At 49.6% G+C, this 16,659-nt stretch overlaps 1 protein-coding gene across 5 annotated transcripts in view; it reads left to right on the top strand.

Annotated features, from left to right (window-relative positions):
• The first annotated feature begins 7,051 nt into the window (after positions 1-7,051).
• Dazap1 (DAZ associated protein 1) overlaps positions 7,052-16,659 on the top strand; it is a 32,232-nt gene continuing 22,624 nt past the window's right edge. For all 5 annotated transcript variants that reach the window (XM_042696985.1, XM_042696984.1, XM_042696986.1 and 2 more), the window contains exon 1: positions 7,052-7,263. In XM_042696985.1, coding sequence (XP_042552919.1) covers positions 7,235-7,263 — 29 coding nt within the window. In that variant the 5' untranslated portion in view covers positions 7,052-7,234. The remainder of the gene's footprint in view (positions 7,264-16,659) is intronic.

Below are 16,659 nucleotides of genomic sequence, written 5' to 3'. Positions count from 1 at the left end.
TTCAAACCCAGGGACTGGCAAAAAAAAAGGTTTCACAGACTTTACACCCCAGGATGGCTACAAACTGCCATCCTCAGATCTTAGCCTCCTGAGTAGATAGGATTATAGGCATAAACCACCAGCATTTAGTTCACTTTGTTTTATTTTTGAAAATAGGGTTTTTTTTGTTGTTGTTGTTGTTTTTTGTCTGTCATGGGACTTAAACTCTGGGTCTGGGCGCTGTTCCTCAGTTCTTCAGCTCAAGGCTAGTGCTCTACCACTTGAGCCACAGCACAACTTCTAGCTTTCTGGTGGTTAATTGAGGATAAGACTCTCACAGACCTTCCTGTCTGGGCTGGCCTTAAACCATGATCCTCAGATCTCAGCTTCCTAAGTAGCTAAGGATTATAGGTGTGAGCCACTGGTGCCTGGCTTAGGATAAAGTTTTAATTTATGTTGGACAGACTAGGATGAACTTGGGCTTCGATCTTTCTCTTTCTCTCTTTTTTTTTTTGGGGGGGGGGGGTTGGTGGTTGTAGGTGCTGTACCTGAGCTCTTTCACTCAAGACTAGTAGTCTACCATTTTGAGCCATAGTGCCTTTTCCAGTTTTCCAGTGGCTAACTGGAGATAAGAGTATTAAAGATTTTCTTGCCCAGACTGGCTTTGAATAATGATCCTCAGATCTCAGCCTCCTTAGTAACCAGGATTATAGGTGTGAATGCCACTGCCCTGTTTGGGCTTCAATCTTTCTTCTATGCTTCCCTCTGTTGCTGGAAATAACAGGTTTGTTTATCCAGCCAACAGTTGATATGGAGTCTCCAGAACTCCTAACTGGTCTTGAACTATTATCTCCACATCTCTATCTCCTAAGTAATTAAGAATTACAGGCGTGGGGCTGGGAAGGTGGCTCAGTGGTAGAGCACTTGCCTTGCATGCATGAGGCCCTGGGTTCGATTCCTCAGCACCACAGAAGCAAAAAGAAAAAAGCCGGAAGTGGTGCTGTGGCTCAAGTGGTAGAGAGCTAGCCTTGAGCTGAAGAGCTGAGGGACAGCGCCCAGGCCCAGAGTTCAGGCCCACGACTGGACCCCCCCAAAAAAAAAGAATTACAGGTATGATAAGTAAAAAATATAAGAGACAGCACCTAGGCCCTGAGTTCAAGCCCCAGGACTGGTACAAAAATAAAATAACATTACACACTTGAACTGCTGTGCTCAGATAGGGCCTTTTTGCCCCCCCCTTTTTTTTTTTGCCAGAGCTTCTTTTTTGTTTGTTTGCCAGTCCTGGGGCTTGAACTCAGGGCCTGAGCACTATCCCCTGAGCTTCTAGTGCCCCTTCCAGCTTTTTCTGTTTATGTGGTACTAAGAAATCAAACCTAGGGCTTCATGCATGCTAGGCAAGCACTCTACCACTAAGCCACATTCCCAACCCTTCCAGAGCTTCTTTTTACTCAAGACTAGCACTCTACCACTTGAACCACAGCACACTTCCAGGTTTTTTGGTATCTAATTGAAGATAAGGGTCTCACAGATTTTCCTGACCAGGCTTGCTACAAAACACACTGAGCACCAGTGGCTCATGCCTGTCATCCTAGCTACTCAGGAGGCTGAGATCTGAGGATCTCGGCTCAAAGCCAGCCCAGGCAGGAAAGTCCCTGAGATTCTTATCTCCAATAAACCACTAGAAAATGAGAATGGCACTGTGGCTCAAGTGGTAGAGTGTTCACCTTGAGCTGAAGAACTGAGAGATAGTGCCCAAGCACAGAGTTCAAGCCCCAGGACTGACAAAAACAAAAAACAAAAACACAATTCTGGGGCTGGGAAGGTGGCTCAGTGGTAGAGCCTTGCATGCATGAGGCCCTGGGTTCGATTCCTTAGCACCACATAAGCAAAAAGAAAAAAGCCGGAAGTGGTGCTGTGGCTTAAGTGGTAGAGCACTAGCCTTGAGCTGAAGAGCTGAGGGCTGAGGGACAGCGCCCAGGCCCAGAGTTCAGGCCCCACAACCGGACCCCCCCCCCAAAAAAAAATTCTTAGCTGGGCGCCAGTGGCTCACGCCTGTAATCCTAGCTACTCAGGAGTCTGAGATCTGAGGATCGCGGTTCAAAGCCAGCCCGGGCAGGAGAGACTGTGAGACTCCTATCTCCATTAAACCACCAGAAAACCGGAAGTGGCGCTGTGGCTCAAGTGGTAGAGCATTCGCCTTGAGCTGAAGAGCTGAGGGACAGCGCCCAGGCCCAGAGTTCAAGCCCCACGACTGACCAAAAAAAAAAAAAAGCTGAGATCTGAGGATCGTGGTTCAAAGCCAGCCCAGGTAGGAAAGTCCATGAGATTCTTATCCCCAGAAAACTGGAAGTGGCACTGGGGCTCAGGTGCTAGAATATTAGCCTTGAGCCAAATAAGTACAGGAACAGCGCACAGGCCCAGAGTTCAAGCCCCAGGACCAGCAACAAACAAACCAACCACAATTCTTAGATCTCAGCCTCCTAAGATACCCTGCTTTTTTTGTTTTTTGGGTTTTTTTTTTTTGCCAGTCCTGGGACTTGAACTCAAGGCGTGGGTCCTGGCCCTGAACTTCTTTTGCTTCAGGCTAGCACTCTGTCGCTAGAGTCATAGCACTACTGCTGGCTTTTTCTGTTTATGTGGTACTAAGGAATTGAACCCAGGGCTTCATGCATCTAGGCAAGCACCTACCATTAAGCCACATTCCCAGCCCATCCTGCATTTTAAAAAAAATTTTGGTTGGTCATAGGACTTGAACTCTTGGTTTAGGCTCTGTCCCTCAGCTCTTCAGCTCAAGACTAGTGCTCTAGCACTTGAGCCACAGGGTCTCTTCCAGTTTTCTGGTGGTTTATTGGGGATAAGAGTCTCATGGACTTTCCTGCTTGGGCTGGCTTTGAACTGAGATCCTCAGATCTCAGCCTCCTGAGTAGCTAGAATTACAGGCATGAGCCACTGGCACCCAGCTAAGAATTCTGTATTGAAGCAAGCCTAATCAGAAAAGTCTGTGAACCTCTTATCTCCAGTTAGCTACCAAAAAAGCTGGAAGTAGGGGCTGGGAAGGTGGCTCAGTGGTAGCGCGCTTGCCTTGCATGCTTGAGGCCCTGGGTTCGATTCCTCAGCACCACATAAGCAAATAGAAAAAAGCCGGAAGTGGCGCTGTGGCTCAAGTGGTATTGGTAGAGCGCTAGCCTTGAGCTGAAGAGCTGAGGGACAGCGCCCAAGCCCAGAGTTCATGCCCCACGATTGGACCCGAAAACAAAAAAAACCAAAAACAAAAAAGCTGGGAGTAGTGCTGTGGCTCAAGTGGTAGAGTACTAGTCTTGAACTGAAAAGCTCAGGGACAGTGCCCAGGCCCAGAGGTCAGGCCCCATGAATGGGGAGAAAGGGACAGTACTGGAATTTGAACTCAAGGCCTTGTACTTTCTAGACATGGTCTTAAGCCATGATGCCAGCCCTTTTTGCCTTAGTAAGTTTTCAAACAGTGTCTAGAGTTTTTCTGGCTGTCCTTGACCCTGATCCTCCTCATTTACAATTTCTGAATAGTTGGGATAGCAGGTACATACGACCATGCCCAGCTTTTTATTAGTTGATATGGGTTTTCTTTTTTTCTTTTTTTTTTTTCTGCTTATGTGGTACTGAGAAATCGAATTCAGGACCTCATGCATGCAAGGCAAGCACTCTACTGCTGAGCCACCTTCCCAGCCCTTTATGGGTTTTTTTGATCCTTTTGTACTGGCAACTTTAAATCAGGATACTCCTGAGTAGCTAGGATTATAGAATTAGGCTGACCTAGAATTTATGATCCTCCTGACTTGATCTTTCTAGTGCTGGGATTATTCACCTACACCATCATGCTGCCACATCATGTAACTTCCACCACTGAGAACATTCTTTTTTTTCAGATCTTACTGTGGCAAATACTAAAATTGGAGCTATATGTAGAAGATTGTTCTCTCATCACTTAAAAACATAAAAATGTGAGGCAGGGAAGGTGGCTCAGTGGTAGAGCGCTTGCCTTGCATGCCTGAGGCCCTGGGTTCGATTCCTCAGCACCGCATAAGCAAAAAGAAAAAAGCCAGAAGTGGCGCTGTGGCTCAAGTGGTAGAGTGCCAGCCTTGAGTATAAAATCGCAGGGACAGTGCCTAGGCCCTGAGTTCAAGCCCCAAGACCAGCACACACATATAAGTATGCAAGGGCTGGGAATGTTGTTTAATGGTAGAGTGCTTGCCTAGCATTCATGAAGTCCTGGGTTCAATTCCTCAGTACCACATACACAGAAAAAGCCAGAAGTGGCACTGTGGCTCAAGTGGTAGAGTGATAGCCTTGAGCTCAGAGAGGCTCAGAGACAGAGCCCAGGCTCTCACACCTATAATCCTTAATTTACTCAGGAGGCTGAGATCTGAGGGTGGCAACTCAAAGCCAGCCTGGGCAGGAAAGTCCATGAGACCTTCATCTCTAATAAATCACCAGAAAACCAGAAGTGGCGCTGTGGTTTAAGCAGTAGAGTGCTTGCCTTGAACTGAAGAGCTGAAGGACAGTGCACAGGCCCAGAGTTCAAGCCTCATGACCGACCAAAAAAAAAAAAAAGAAAGAAAGAAAGAAGGGGGGGGGAGGGAGAAGAGAAAAGTCTTACAGTCTTCCTGCCTGAACTAGCTTTGAACCATGATCCTCAGAACTTAGCCTTCTTAGTTGCTAGAATTATAAGCATGAGCCACCAGTACTGGACAAGATAGTGCATTTTATGCAGCACAGAAAAGAAATAAACAGTATTATGTACTGGTCTTGCATATGTCATGATGACAGTAACTCAGAAAACTACATTTTATTTTATTTTATTTATTTATTTATTTTTATTTTTTTTGCCGGTCATGGGGCCTGAACTCTGGGCTTGGGCGCTGTCCCTTAGCTCTTCAACTCAAGGCTAGCACTCTACCACTGGAGCCACAGCGCCACTTCCGGCTTTTTCTTTTTATGTGGTGCTGAGGAATCGAACCCAGGGCCTCATGCTTGCAAGGCATGCACTCTACCGCTGAGCCACCTTCCCAGCACCGAGAAAACTGCATTTTAAAAAATGAATTTACCAGCCTCTTGTCTCTACCTCCTGAATGCTGGGATTACAGCTATCATACCCTGTTTTCTTTCATCATTTTATTTATTTATTTATTTATTTGGGTCCGGTTGTGGGGCCTGAACTCTGGGCTTGGGCGCTGTCCCTCAGCTCTTCAGCTCAAGGTGAGCACTCTACCACTTGAGCCACAGCCCCACTTCTGGCTTTTTTCTTTTTGCTTATGTGGTGCTGAGGAATCGAACCCAGGGCCTCAGGCATGCAAGGCAAGAGCTCTACCACTGAGCCACCTTCCCAGCCCCTCATCATTTTATTTATTTACTTATTTATTTGATGTGTGTGTGTGTGTGTGTGTGTGTGTGTGTACTGTCCTGGGGCTTTAACTCAGGGCCTGACACTGTCCCTTAGCTTTTTCTTGCTCAAGGCTAGCATTGTATCACTTGAGCCACAGCTCCACTTGTGACCTTTGGGTTGTTAATTGGGGGTAAGAGTCTCATGCTCTGATGCTTTGTTCAGATGTTTTTGTTTATGGCTAGTGATCTGTTACTTGGGCCCTCCTACCCTCCAACGGTTTGGCATTAACTGGTAATTTGGAGATGGAATCTCAAGAGCCTTTCTGCCTAGGCTGGCTTCAAACTTGGATCCTCAGATCCTCAGCATCCTGAGTAGCCAGGATTACAGGCATGAGCCACCAGTGCCCAACCTGTTTCAAATGCTCTATTAGTAGCTGTGAGCATTTTGGATATCTCCCTGCACAACACATGGCAAAGGAAGAGGTTCTATTCCTTAGTACCCAGCCCTGGCATCTACAAGTTGGAAGGATGTCAGTGCCAGCCACTCTCCCTTCCTGCTCATTCAACAGCCAGTCCAGCCCTATCCCAGAAAATGCCCCTCTCCCTCCCCAAGCACTCCACCTTCCACCCCTACTGCAATCCCCAAAGTATAGCGAAGCCCTCAAAACGGTTGGCTATTTACATGGGCTTCTATAATATCACAGTATGATTCCCAAGACTGATGCCAGGCGAGGCTTCCTGTGTCTCCTGTTTGCCATCTGTAGCTATGGACTAATGTACATTACTGTTCTGCAGTGGCTGCTTTCAGCCCTACCAACATACACCAATGGTGTCTGGAGTCCTAACTACTCAAGAGGCTGAGCTCTGAGGATCGAGGTTTAAAGTCAGCCCAGTGAAGACAAATCTGAGAGACTCTTATCTCCAATTAACCAACAAAAAAGTGGAAGTGAAGCTGTGGCTCAAGTGGTAGAGTGCAAACCTAGAGCAGAAAAGACAAGAGCGCAAAGCTCTAAGTTCAAGCCCCAGTGCCTCAAACAACAAACAGCCTCTGTCTCCAGACAATGCCAGATGTGGGGAAGCGTAAACGCCCCAAGAAGAGAAATACAGTAGACAATGACGGGAAAGAACCAAGCCAGCATCTGGCTATTCACAGCGTTTGAGGGTCAACACTATTGTTAACTTGTGCTTTGACCCCAGTCTAGCTGAGTGACCTTGGGCAGGTGACGTAGCCTCCCTGACGCTCAATCTCATCTTCTGTGAAAGAGGAACAGGAGAAGGAGCCACGGTACAGGACGTGCACTTGTAGCTAGCACAGCGCACAGCCCAGTCGGGCAGGATACGGGCGCCGACCCAAACAGTGGCCCCCGAGCAAGCCAGCAGCTTGCCAGTGGACTTAAAGAGGAAACTGTCTCTGCGCCTGCGCAAGCTTTGCACAAGCCCGAACGCCTAACCGCGCGCACCCGCCCTCCCGCCCGCGCACGTACGGACGCACGTGGCCTGGTTCGCGCGCACCTTATCCCCTGTCGGGATTTGCGCGGAACTCCACTTCCCAGAGTGCCCCGCGGCCGCGCTAGAATCCGTCACTGAGGACAGCGTGCAAGTCTGTGCTGGCGCAGACTTAGCCTCACGTACGTACGCACACACGTACGTACGCGCGGCGGCACCCCTGGCTCCTCCTCCGGAGGCCCCGTGCGGGAGCGCGCCCTGGCGTGCGCAGGGCGGCGGCGCGGCGGCGCGGGGACGCGCGGTGACCGTTGGCGCTGAGGGGAGGAGGTAGCAGCCGCCGCCGCCGCCGTTGCGCAGATCCGGGCCGCGGCTGAGGGGAGGGCGACGGAGTGGGTGACCTTCCGGAGGCGGGAGCGAGCCAGGAGGCCCGGGGACGCCAAGCGCCGCCGCCGCCATGAACAACTCGGGCGCGGACGAGATCGGGTGAGGACTGGCGGGCCGGCCTGCGCCGCCGCCCGGAGCCCGCGCCCTCGCCCCCGCCCCACCGCGCCGCCGGCCCGAGACGCCGCCCCCAGGGCGGGCCGGGGCGGGGGGCCGGCCCCGTCAAGGTCACGCCAGCGGGGGGTGGGGGGAGTGGAGACGCGGGGTGCGGGCCGGCCCGGACTTCCCGAGGGGGGGCTTGTACACAGCGCTGGGGAGGAAGGATCACGGAGACGCCACCCGGGACCCCGGGGAGCTGGCGGGCGGGGCGGGGACATTCGAGGGCCGCAGAGACCCTGCGCAGAAACCCGAGGATTGAGGGACCGCTCACGGGAGCCTGCAGGGCCGTGGGGGGAATCGGATGCGCGAGTCCACAGGCCTCGTGCCCCCACCCCCCACCCCCCTGCTTCTGTTTCCCGACTTTTCGGCCAGAGGGTGCTCCTGAGTGGCATCCTGGGAGTCCTGGGTGCCCCCAGCCCGCGCCGGAACTTGGCGGGATGGCGCACGTGGCCAGGCAGGTGGTGGGTTCCGGTTCTGCCGCAACCCAACTTCTGTGGTCCCGGCCCGAGGCAGTGAAGGTCCCCCCCTCCCCCCATACCGCCCCTAAAATATTAAAGGACACGAAGGCTCCTAGGTGCAAGGTCATCCGGCCGTCCCCCTCGGGCTAGATGCCGGCCGCCTGTTGTTTGAGGCCACCCCCCCTCCACCCCCCCAGGAAAAGGGGAAACCAAGGGCCGCTGTTGGTTTGTTTTTTCCTCTCCGCACGCACTGCGGTGGGGAGCGAAGGGTGGATGCCCGAGTTGGCCTGTAATTAGGGCTGTGTGCCTTGCGGAGTGGAAAGAAGGGTCCCAGGCGCTAGGATCTTGTTCTGCTCAAGCCGGGGGGCTCCTGCAGCCTCATTGGGTGTGACAGGCAAAATATTCCTGGGAAGAGAATGACACAACCTTCGGGCTGGATTTCCTAATGCCCGGGTAAAAGTGTTGGACTTGATGGGGCTAAACGTGTTTTAAGTGGAGATAGGCCTCCCAGGCAGCTCCAGCTCTGGTGCAAGTGAAGTGTATTGTTTAGTCTTCCCTGACCCAAGATGTGAGCGACTTCCTTAAGAGAACTGGGGCTGGGGGACAGCGAGTTAAATCCTGGCCTGGCTTAAGACACTACCAGGTTGCCTATCCCAGGTGGCATATTATTGTCTCCTCATGCCCAGGGTGAACAGCCTCTGCTGCCAAGAGTGAGGGATATTATGAGAGAGAAGATCTTACTCAGCTTAAGGAAGAGGGAGAGAACCTCTGGGTCAGGTGTCCAGTACAAAGTTGTTCCAGGCAAGCCCCAGTTGTTACCAGGAGCTGGTCCGCCTGAGCTCTTTACACTGGACTGCTACTCTTTTTTGGTGCCCACATTGAGGATTGAACTCAGTCTGGACACTGTCAATTTACTGCTTAAGGCTGGCACTTGAGCCACAGCTCTGCTTCCTTCACCTGTCCTTGTCCAGCTATTCTCTTGCTGCTCTTTATTATTGCTATTATTAATTTTTGGTTTTGGTCGGTTGTGGGGCTTGAACTCTTGGCCTGGGCACTGTCTCTCAGCTCTTCAGCTCAAGGCTAGTTCTCTACCACTTGAGCCACAGTGCCACTTCTACTTTTTCTGAGGAATCGACCCTAGGGCCTCATGCATGCAAGGCAAGCACTCTACCACTGAGCCATCTTCCCAGCCCCCTACTACTAATTTTTTTGGTGCTGGTTCTGAGGCTTGAATTCAGCCTCAGTGCTGTCACTTAGCTTTTCTGCTCAAGTCTAGCAGAAGACTAGCTCAAGACTCTTACTACTGAACCACAGCGCCACTTAAGGACCTTGTCCTATCTCCTGGCTGTGAGGAAAGAGGTGCCTCTTTACCTGCTGCAGCCATGGAGCACCACGTGGTTCCTGAATGCAGATTAGGACTTTGGGACCCTCTTTGTATTCCATTCTGTTTTCTTTTTCTTCTCTCTTCTTTTTTTTTTATTCTGCCTGTCCTGGAGCTTGAATTCAGGGCCTGGATGCTGCTCCTTCACTTTTGTGCTCAAGGCTAGCATTCTATCATTTGAGCCACAGTCCCACTTCCAGCTTTTATGGAGATGAGTCTCATGGACTTCCTTGCCTGGGCTGGCTTTGAACCATAATCCTCAGATTGCAGCTTCCTGAGTAGCTAGGATTACAGCAGTGAGCCACCTGTGTCTAGCTTTTTTTTTTTTTTTTAAATGGGTGCTGTAGATGAAATCCAAGGCCTTGACCCTTTTTCATGTATTTGCCTGAGCTTTGCTGCAGGCCCTATTTTTTTTTCCTGGTCCTAGGGCTTAAACTCTGGTCGTGGATGCTGTCCTTGAGCTTCTCTCAAGGCTAGCACTCTAGCACTTGAGCCACAGTGCCATTTCTGGCTTTTTCTTTGGTTAATTGGAGATGAGTCTTATGGATTTTCCTGCTGGGGCTGGCTTTGAACCACAGTCCTCAGATCTTGGCCTCTTGAATAGAGTAGCTAAGATAGGTATGAGCCATTGGCGCCTGGCAGGCTCTAAGGTTTTTGTTTTGGGGGAGGCCGGGGGGTTTTGTTCATTGTAGGGCTTGAACTCGGCCTGGGTGCTGTCCCTCAGCTCTTCAGCTCAAGGCTAGTTAGTGCTCTTACCACTTCAGCCACAGTGCAACTTCTAGTTTTCTGGTTGTTAATTGGAGATGAGTCTTAGGGACTTTCCTGCCTGCATTGGCTTTGAACCAAGATCCTCAAATCTCAGCCTCCTGAGTAGCCAGGATTACAGGCATGAGCCACTGGCGCCCAACTAGGCCTTAAGGTTTTTGTTTTTTTGGGGGGGAGGAGGGGGGGTTGGTTGTGGGGACTGAATTCTGGGCTTGGGCACTATCCCTCAGCTCTTCAGCTCAAGGCTAGCGCTCTATCACTTGAGCCACACCACCACTTCTGGCTTTTTTTCTGCTCATGTGGTGCTGAGGAATGGAACCCAGGGCCTCATGCATGCAAGACAAGCTTTCTACCACTGAGCCACCATTCCAGCCCTATGCCCTAAGTTTTAGACCATAGTAACTCCCAAAATTTCTACTGACTTGTAAATAGAAATCTGTTACAAGAAATGCAACAGTTTTACTGATCAATAAGAAATTTATTTTTACTTTTTTTTTTTTGGGGGGGGGTCAGTTGTAGTGCTTGAATCTGGGTCTGGGCACTGTCCCTGAGCTCTTCAGCTCAAGGCTAGAGCTCTACCACTTGAGCCACAGCACCACTTGTGGCTTTTTCTGTGTATGTGGTATTGAAGAATCGAACCTGGGGCTTCATGCACTCTATCCTAGGCCACATTCCCAGCCTAACTGGTTTTTACTTTTAAGTGGAAAGTCTAACATCCACTCTAGAGCTACTTACTTGGTGTTGTCTGAATAAACATTAGCAAAGTGCCCATGACCCTGTGAAGCTCCCTCTTGACAGGTCTTTTCCCAGTATCCCTCCAGGAGGGCACTGTGCTTGCTGATAGCCTCTTGGTATGGAGCACAGATTAGAACAAGTGACTTGTGGACAAGTGGACTATCTGGAGGGTCCATTGTGTCTTTTGACACACATTTCCTTGTAATCTCACATCTACTGCCCACTCTCAGGCAGGAGGAGGTGCATGTCATATTCTTGGCACAGACCTGGCCAGAAAGCTCAGTGTCTGTCCCCACATTATATAACAAGAAAGCTGGATGGATGGCTTCTTTTGCTGAGGTCAGCCTCAGGACTGTGTTCCAAAAAAGGCAGGTCAGAGGCCATTCTTTCTATAAGCTTCACTCATATTGAAATCTGAAGGAAGCAGGCATCTGACGAGAGAGCAAAAGTAGGGTAAGGCATCCTGATTTATTTACACTTTTCTATATACTGGCTTTCAGCCAGCCTAAGGAAGAGAAGGACTGGGGTCAGGGCTGGGTGAGAAACAGTTGATGGGAGTGGTGGGCTGTTTTAACATGTATCTCCTGTGCTAAATGGGAGAGATGTGCAGTCAGACTGACAAGCAGGAAGTCTGGGCCTACTCTTTCCTACCTAACCAGGTCTAAAGAGGTTACCACATAGCCTCCGATCCAGACAGACATGGCTTTACAAGAGTGCCAGATTCTGGGGCTTCATAATGAGAAGCTATGAATGTCTGGTGTCTAGTTAATGGTCCTCTGTGTGTGGGACCCATGTCCCTGCTGCAGGTAGCTCATGAGTAGTGCCTGGACCACTCTTCTGCCAGCTTCTGAGGTAGAAGTCTGTGTCATAGAACTGGAGGGAGTCTGGAACAGATTTCTTCTGGACCGCTCCACATCACAGGAATTGTAAGACCAGGGACGTTGGGCATCTTTGAATAAAGAGTCACAGGGAAAAAACGGGAAGCATAAGATCTGAGAACATGTATAGGTCTCTTTTGCTGCCTATTTCTAGCTGGGCCTCAAGGAAGGGCAGCAATTGAAGCCAAATAGCAAGAAGTTCTGTGAGTCTGGAGCTGCTGTGATAGACTTCCTAACTGAGCAATCTATAAAAGAATAGAAGCTAGGTGGTGGTGGGTCACACCTGTAATCCTAGCAACTCAGGAGGCTGAGATCTGAGGATCATGATTCAAAGCCAGTCCAGGCAGGAAAAGTCTGAGAGACTCTTATTTCTAACCATAAAAAAACCATAAGTGGAACTGTGGCTCAAGTGGTAGAGTTCTAGCAAAAGAGCTCAGGGATGGTGCCCAGGCCCCGGGTTTAATGTCCAGTATTGGCACATATACACAACAAAAAGGACAAATCTTGATCTTCTAGGTTAGAGCCTAGAAGTTCCAAAATTGAGGGATCAGGGCCTCTGTGTGATAATGTAGCAGAAGGTAGCCCATAGCAACAGCCATGCATTAGAGTGGCAAAGGACCAAATTTTTCCTTTATGTCAGGAACCCAGTTATTTGGGTTTGATCCTGCCATGTAATCACCTCTTAGAGGTCATATTCAAAAGCATTCCTGGTGTTTGTATGTGTTTCTTTTTGGTAAATCATAGGGCTTGAACTCAGGGCCTGGGCCCTGTCCCTGAGCCCCCTTTTGCTCAAGGCTAGCTCTCTACCACTTGAGCCACAGCACTACTTCCAACTTTTTTGTTGATGTGGTACTGAGGACTTGAACCCAGAGCTTCCCACATGCTAGGTAAGCGCTCTACCACTAGCTACACTCCAGCCCCTCCTGTTGTGGAAATGTTGCAGCAGAGAGCTTGGAACCTTCTGAAATGGTTATTCAGTGTCTTTAGAAATGGATACATCTGGAGTAGGGAGGATGCTAATGTTAGTGCCTGCTCCAGGTGAGCCAGAGCAGATGGTAGGCACAGAAGAAGCTGTTGTTACAGTGCTAGGAGACATTGAGAGGTCAGAGATGATCCATTTGAGGCTGTTTCATTGCATTCTGGTAAACTCTGAGGAAAGTCTCCCCTTGGCTACCAGTATGGCCACCAAGACCAAGAAGTGTTAACACTATTCTCTGGTGTAGGAATCCTGGACACTGGAAAGGTGCTGAAATAGCATCCCTGGTTTCTACTCACTCCATGTCAGGAGCATGCTTGGTCATGATGGTTATACATATTCCCAGACATGGCCCAGTGTCCTTTAGAAGCAGTTGGGAATACCTTAGCTGTGATTGTGTGTGTGTAAGTAATACTAGGGATATTGAACTTAAGGCTTCATGCTAACTGGGCAGGTGCTCTACCACTTGATCCATAATATTCTCTTATTTTTTTGCAGTACTTGAGTTTGATTTCAAGTCTTTGTGCTTACACAGTCACTTGAGCTGTGTCTCCAGCTCCAGCTCCTATTTACTTCTAATACTGGGGCTTGACTGGGCTTGGTGCTCATTTGTAGCTTTTCACTGAAGACTGACACTCCACCTTTTGAGCCACACTTCTACTTCTGGCTTTTTGCTGGTTAATTGGACTTTGCTGGCCCAGGTGGCTTTGAACTTGATCCTCAGATCTCATCCTAAGTAGCTAGGATTATAAACTTGAGCCATTGTTACTAGCTACATTGGTTATTTTCACAGTAGGATTTTGCACTGTGGGCCACTCTCAGCTTCCATCCTCCTGCTTGTGCTTCCCTGTGTTGCTGGAGATGATAGGTATATGCCATTGGGCCCAGGAATTTTTGTGCTTCCCAGTAGCTTAGGATAACAAGAGCACCGCACCATGCCTAACCAGGGAGTCTTGAGAATTTTGTGTCAGGATGACTGTGACCACAAATTCCCTATATTGGTGCCCCCTCCCACCTTCCAGTTAGCTAGGATTACAAGCTTGAGCTAGGCAACAGGCAAGAAGGAAATGGTGCTGAGGATTGAACACAGGGCTTTGTGAATGTCAGATAAGCACTCTAGGTTTGAGCTCCCCCCCCCCCCCCACCAGCCTTGGCTTTATTTAATTCTCCCTCAGTGCTGAGTGTGCTGCTGCTGAAGTGAATAGAGTCCTTTGCTCTCTGTGCTTCCAGTGGGCTTATCCACATTTCCTTCCTGCAGTTTTTAGGATTTGCCTTCTGTATCAGGGGCTGGCCTGGGTCCTGGACATGAATGCATTCCTAACTTCACTTTGATTGTCATGGTTTGAAGCAGGCTGTTCACATCGAACTATCTTGGGAGTCCTATGGCCTCAAGGAAGGCTGACCCTTCCCTTTCTAGGAAGACTGAGACTCAGAGGGACAAGGAACTTACCCAAGGTTGTCTTGAAAGACTGTGGAGTCTCCAGGCCCAGTGTTTGACACAGTGCAGGAGGAACGTGTGTGGGTCTGGGCTGCTAGTCAGGTCTGCTATTGATGCCTTTCCATTCTTCTGGGCCTAGGTCTGTGACATAGGTTTCGTAAGTGGCGGTGCCTCTTTAATGTGTCAAAGTTGCAGTAGGAGTTAAGAGCAGTGCTTTACACAGAAGGCCGCTTGATAAGTGCTTATGAACTGAAGTCTGACTGAGAGGGCTCTGGACTGTGTGAGAGGAAGGGTATGTCAGTAATGGTTGGACCAGTAACAAGGCCTCTTAAGCCACAACAGCGTGGGCTTTAGGGGCTTCTTCTTGCATCACTTGTCCTTGCTGGCAAAGGGGAACTAAGTTGGGGATGTCAGGAACCTAGCACAGGATCACATAGATCATGTGGGGGTCATGGTTTAGGGTCTTCCAGGAAATGGTGTGGAAATCGTATGTGTGTGCTTTTTTTTTTCTTTTCTTTTTTTTTAGTCGGTTGTGGGGCTTGAACTCTGGGCCTGGGTGCTGTCCCTGCACTCTTCAGCTCAAGGCAAGTGCTCTACCTCTTGAGCCACAGTGCCACTTCCTGTATGTGCTTTTTAAGGGTCCTCTGTCAGGAAGATGAGATCTTCCTACCTCCTACTTGAGGAGGTAGGAAGAGGTAGAAAGAAGAGACTGCAATATTCAAGATTGGTCCTGGCCAAAGAGGAGTCAGTTGATTGTTCTGGTGCCTTGCCTACCTTTGCACTGGAAAAGTGAAGGTAGCCTGCACATTCCACCCCTCTCCCCCCAGGCAAGGTACTCCATGTTTGAGCCCACCACCTGCTTCCAGGAGGCCAGACCATTTCCTGGTTGCTCAGGCCAGGAGAAGCCCTTTGAGATTTACTTTCTGGCGTAAGTGTCCTGCTGTTGCCTTACAGTACACAGAACAAAAGCTGGAAGCCATCTGTATGCTGGTTTGGTTTCAGCAGGTACAAGAAGGGGGCTTACTAGTATAGTCCCCCAGATCAATTTTACAGAATCCCTTCTAGATGAAGACTGCTCACAGTCCAACGCTGATCACCCACCCAGTGGCTTCTCGTGGTCTGCAGCCTGGGCATTGTGCTGGATATACAGGACCTTAGATGAGGCATACAGACTAGGGCTGGCTTCCTGCAGGCAAGGGTTTCCCTTACTTCCCACTTCAGAAATGCCTTGCATAATGACTCCTACCCATGGGCTGCGCAGAGGCAGAGCTCTAACTGAAAAGCACAGCTTTGTTCTAATCCCTTAATCTGTAAATACCCACTTCACACCTTATCTCCTCACCTGAGCAGATTGCAGACTGTGAAAGCCTGGCTCTGAGTGAGATAGCCCACCCCCTAGTAAGTTGGCAGCCTAAGGCTTATTGTATTGAATACTTCCTCCATCCCCATAACCACTGAGTTTGGGATTTGTTGCTGGGAGTACTGAACATTGCTTCTGTCACTAAGGCTGTAAAGCCCACCTTCTACAGCCTTCTGGAACTTCTTATGGGAATGTGCCCCTCTCTCCTGATGGCCTCTTCCAATTGAATGCCTTAGACTCATATAAGCTAAGACTTATCTCAACACAAGTGATGTAGAATTCTTCTTGTTAAGGGCTGGGAAGGTGGCTCAGTGGTAGTGCGCTTGCCTTGCATGCATGAGGCCCTGGGTTCAATTCTCCAGCACCACATAAGAAAAAAAGCTGGAAGTGGCGTTGTGGCTCAAGTGGTAGAGCGTTAGCCTTGAGCTGAAGAGCTGAGGGACAGTGCCCAGGCCCAGAGTTCAGACCCCACGACCGGACCTCCCCCCCCCAAAAAAAAATTCTTCCTGTTAGATCTCACAGATGAGAAGAAAATTGTCTGTTTCTTTGTCATAACTTAGTTTTATATTACTTTCTACTTACAGAAAACGACAAATTTCCATGGTGTGCTCTACACAGTAAGAACTGCCCAGTGTTGGCCCCATCTATACATGTCTTTCTTGCTGGGGAACCCCTTTTATATACACTTACATGTTTTCTTGTTTTTTTGTTTTTTTTTGGGTCCGGTAGTGGGCCTGAACTCTGGGCCTGGGCGCTGTCCCTCAGCTCTTCAGCTCAAGGCTAGTGCTCTACCACCTGAGCCACAGCGCCACTTCCGGCTTTTTTCTTTTTGCTTATGTGGTGCTGGGGAATCGAACCCAGGGCCTCAAGCATGCAAGGCAAGCGCTCTACCACTGAGCCACCTTCCCAGCCCAACACTTACATGTTTTCTTTAAATATTTTTGAGGGCTGGGAATGTGGCCTAGTGGTAAAGTACTTGCCTAGATGCATGAAGCCCTGGGAATGTTGCCTAGTGGTAAAGTACTTGCCTAGATGCATGAAGCCCTGGGTTTGATTCCTCAGTACCAGATAAACAGAAAAGTCCAGAAGTGGCACTGTGGCTCAAGTGGTAGAGTACTAGCCTTGAGCTAAAGAAGCTCAGGTACAATGCTCAGGCCTGAGTTCAAGCCCAAAGACTGGCGCGCGCGCACACACACACACACACACACACACACACACACACACACACACACACACACACACACACACACACACACACACACACACACACACACACACTCTTCAAGCCCACACACACACACACACACTTCAAGCCCAAAGACTGGCAGATACACGCACATGCACGCAC

This window comes from Dipodomys spectabilis, unplaced genomic scaffold (assembly GCF_019054845.1).
Source record: "Dipodomys spectabilis isolate Male_0828 unplaced genomic scaffold, ASM1905484v1 ptg000215l, whole genome shotgun sequence".
NCBI lineage: Eukaryota > Metazoa > Chordata > Mammalia > Rodentia > Heteromyidae > Dipodomys > Dipodomys spectabilis.
This window is presented reverse-complemented; position numbering and strand designations above follow the sequence as displayed.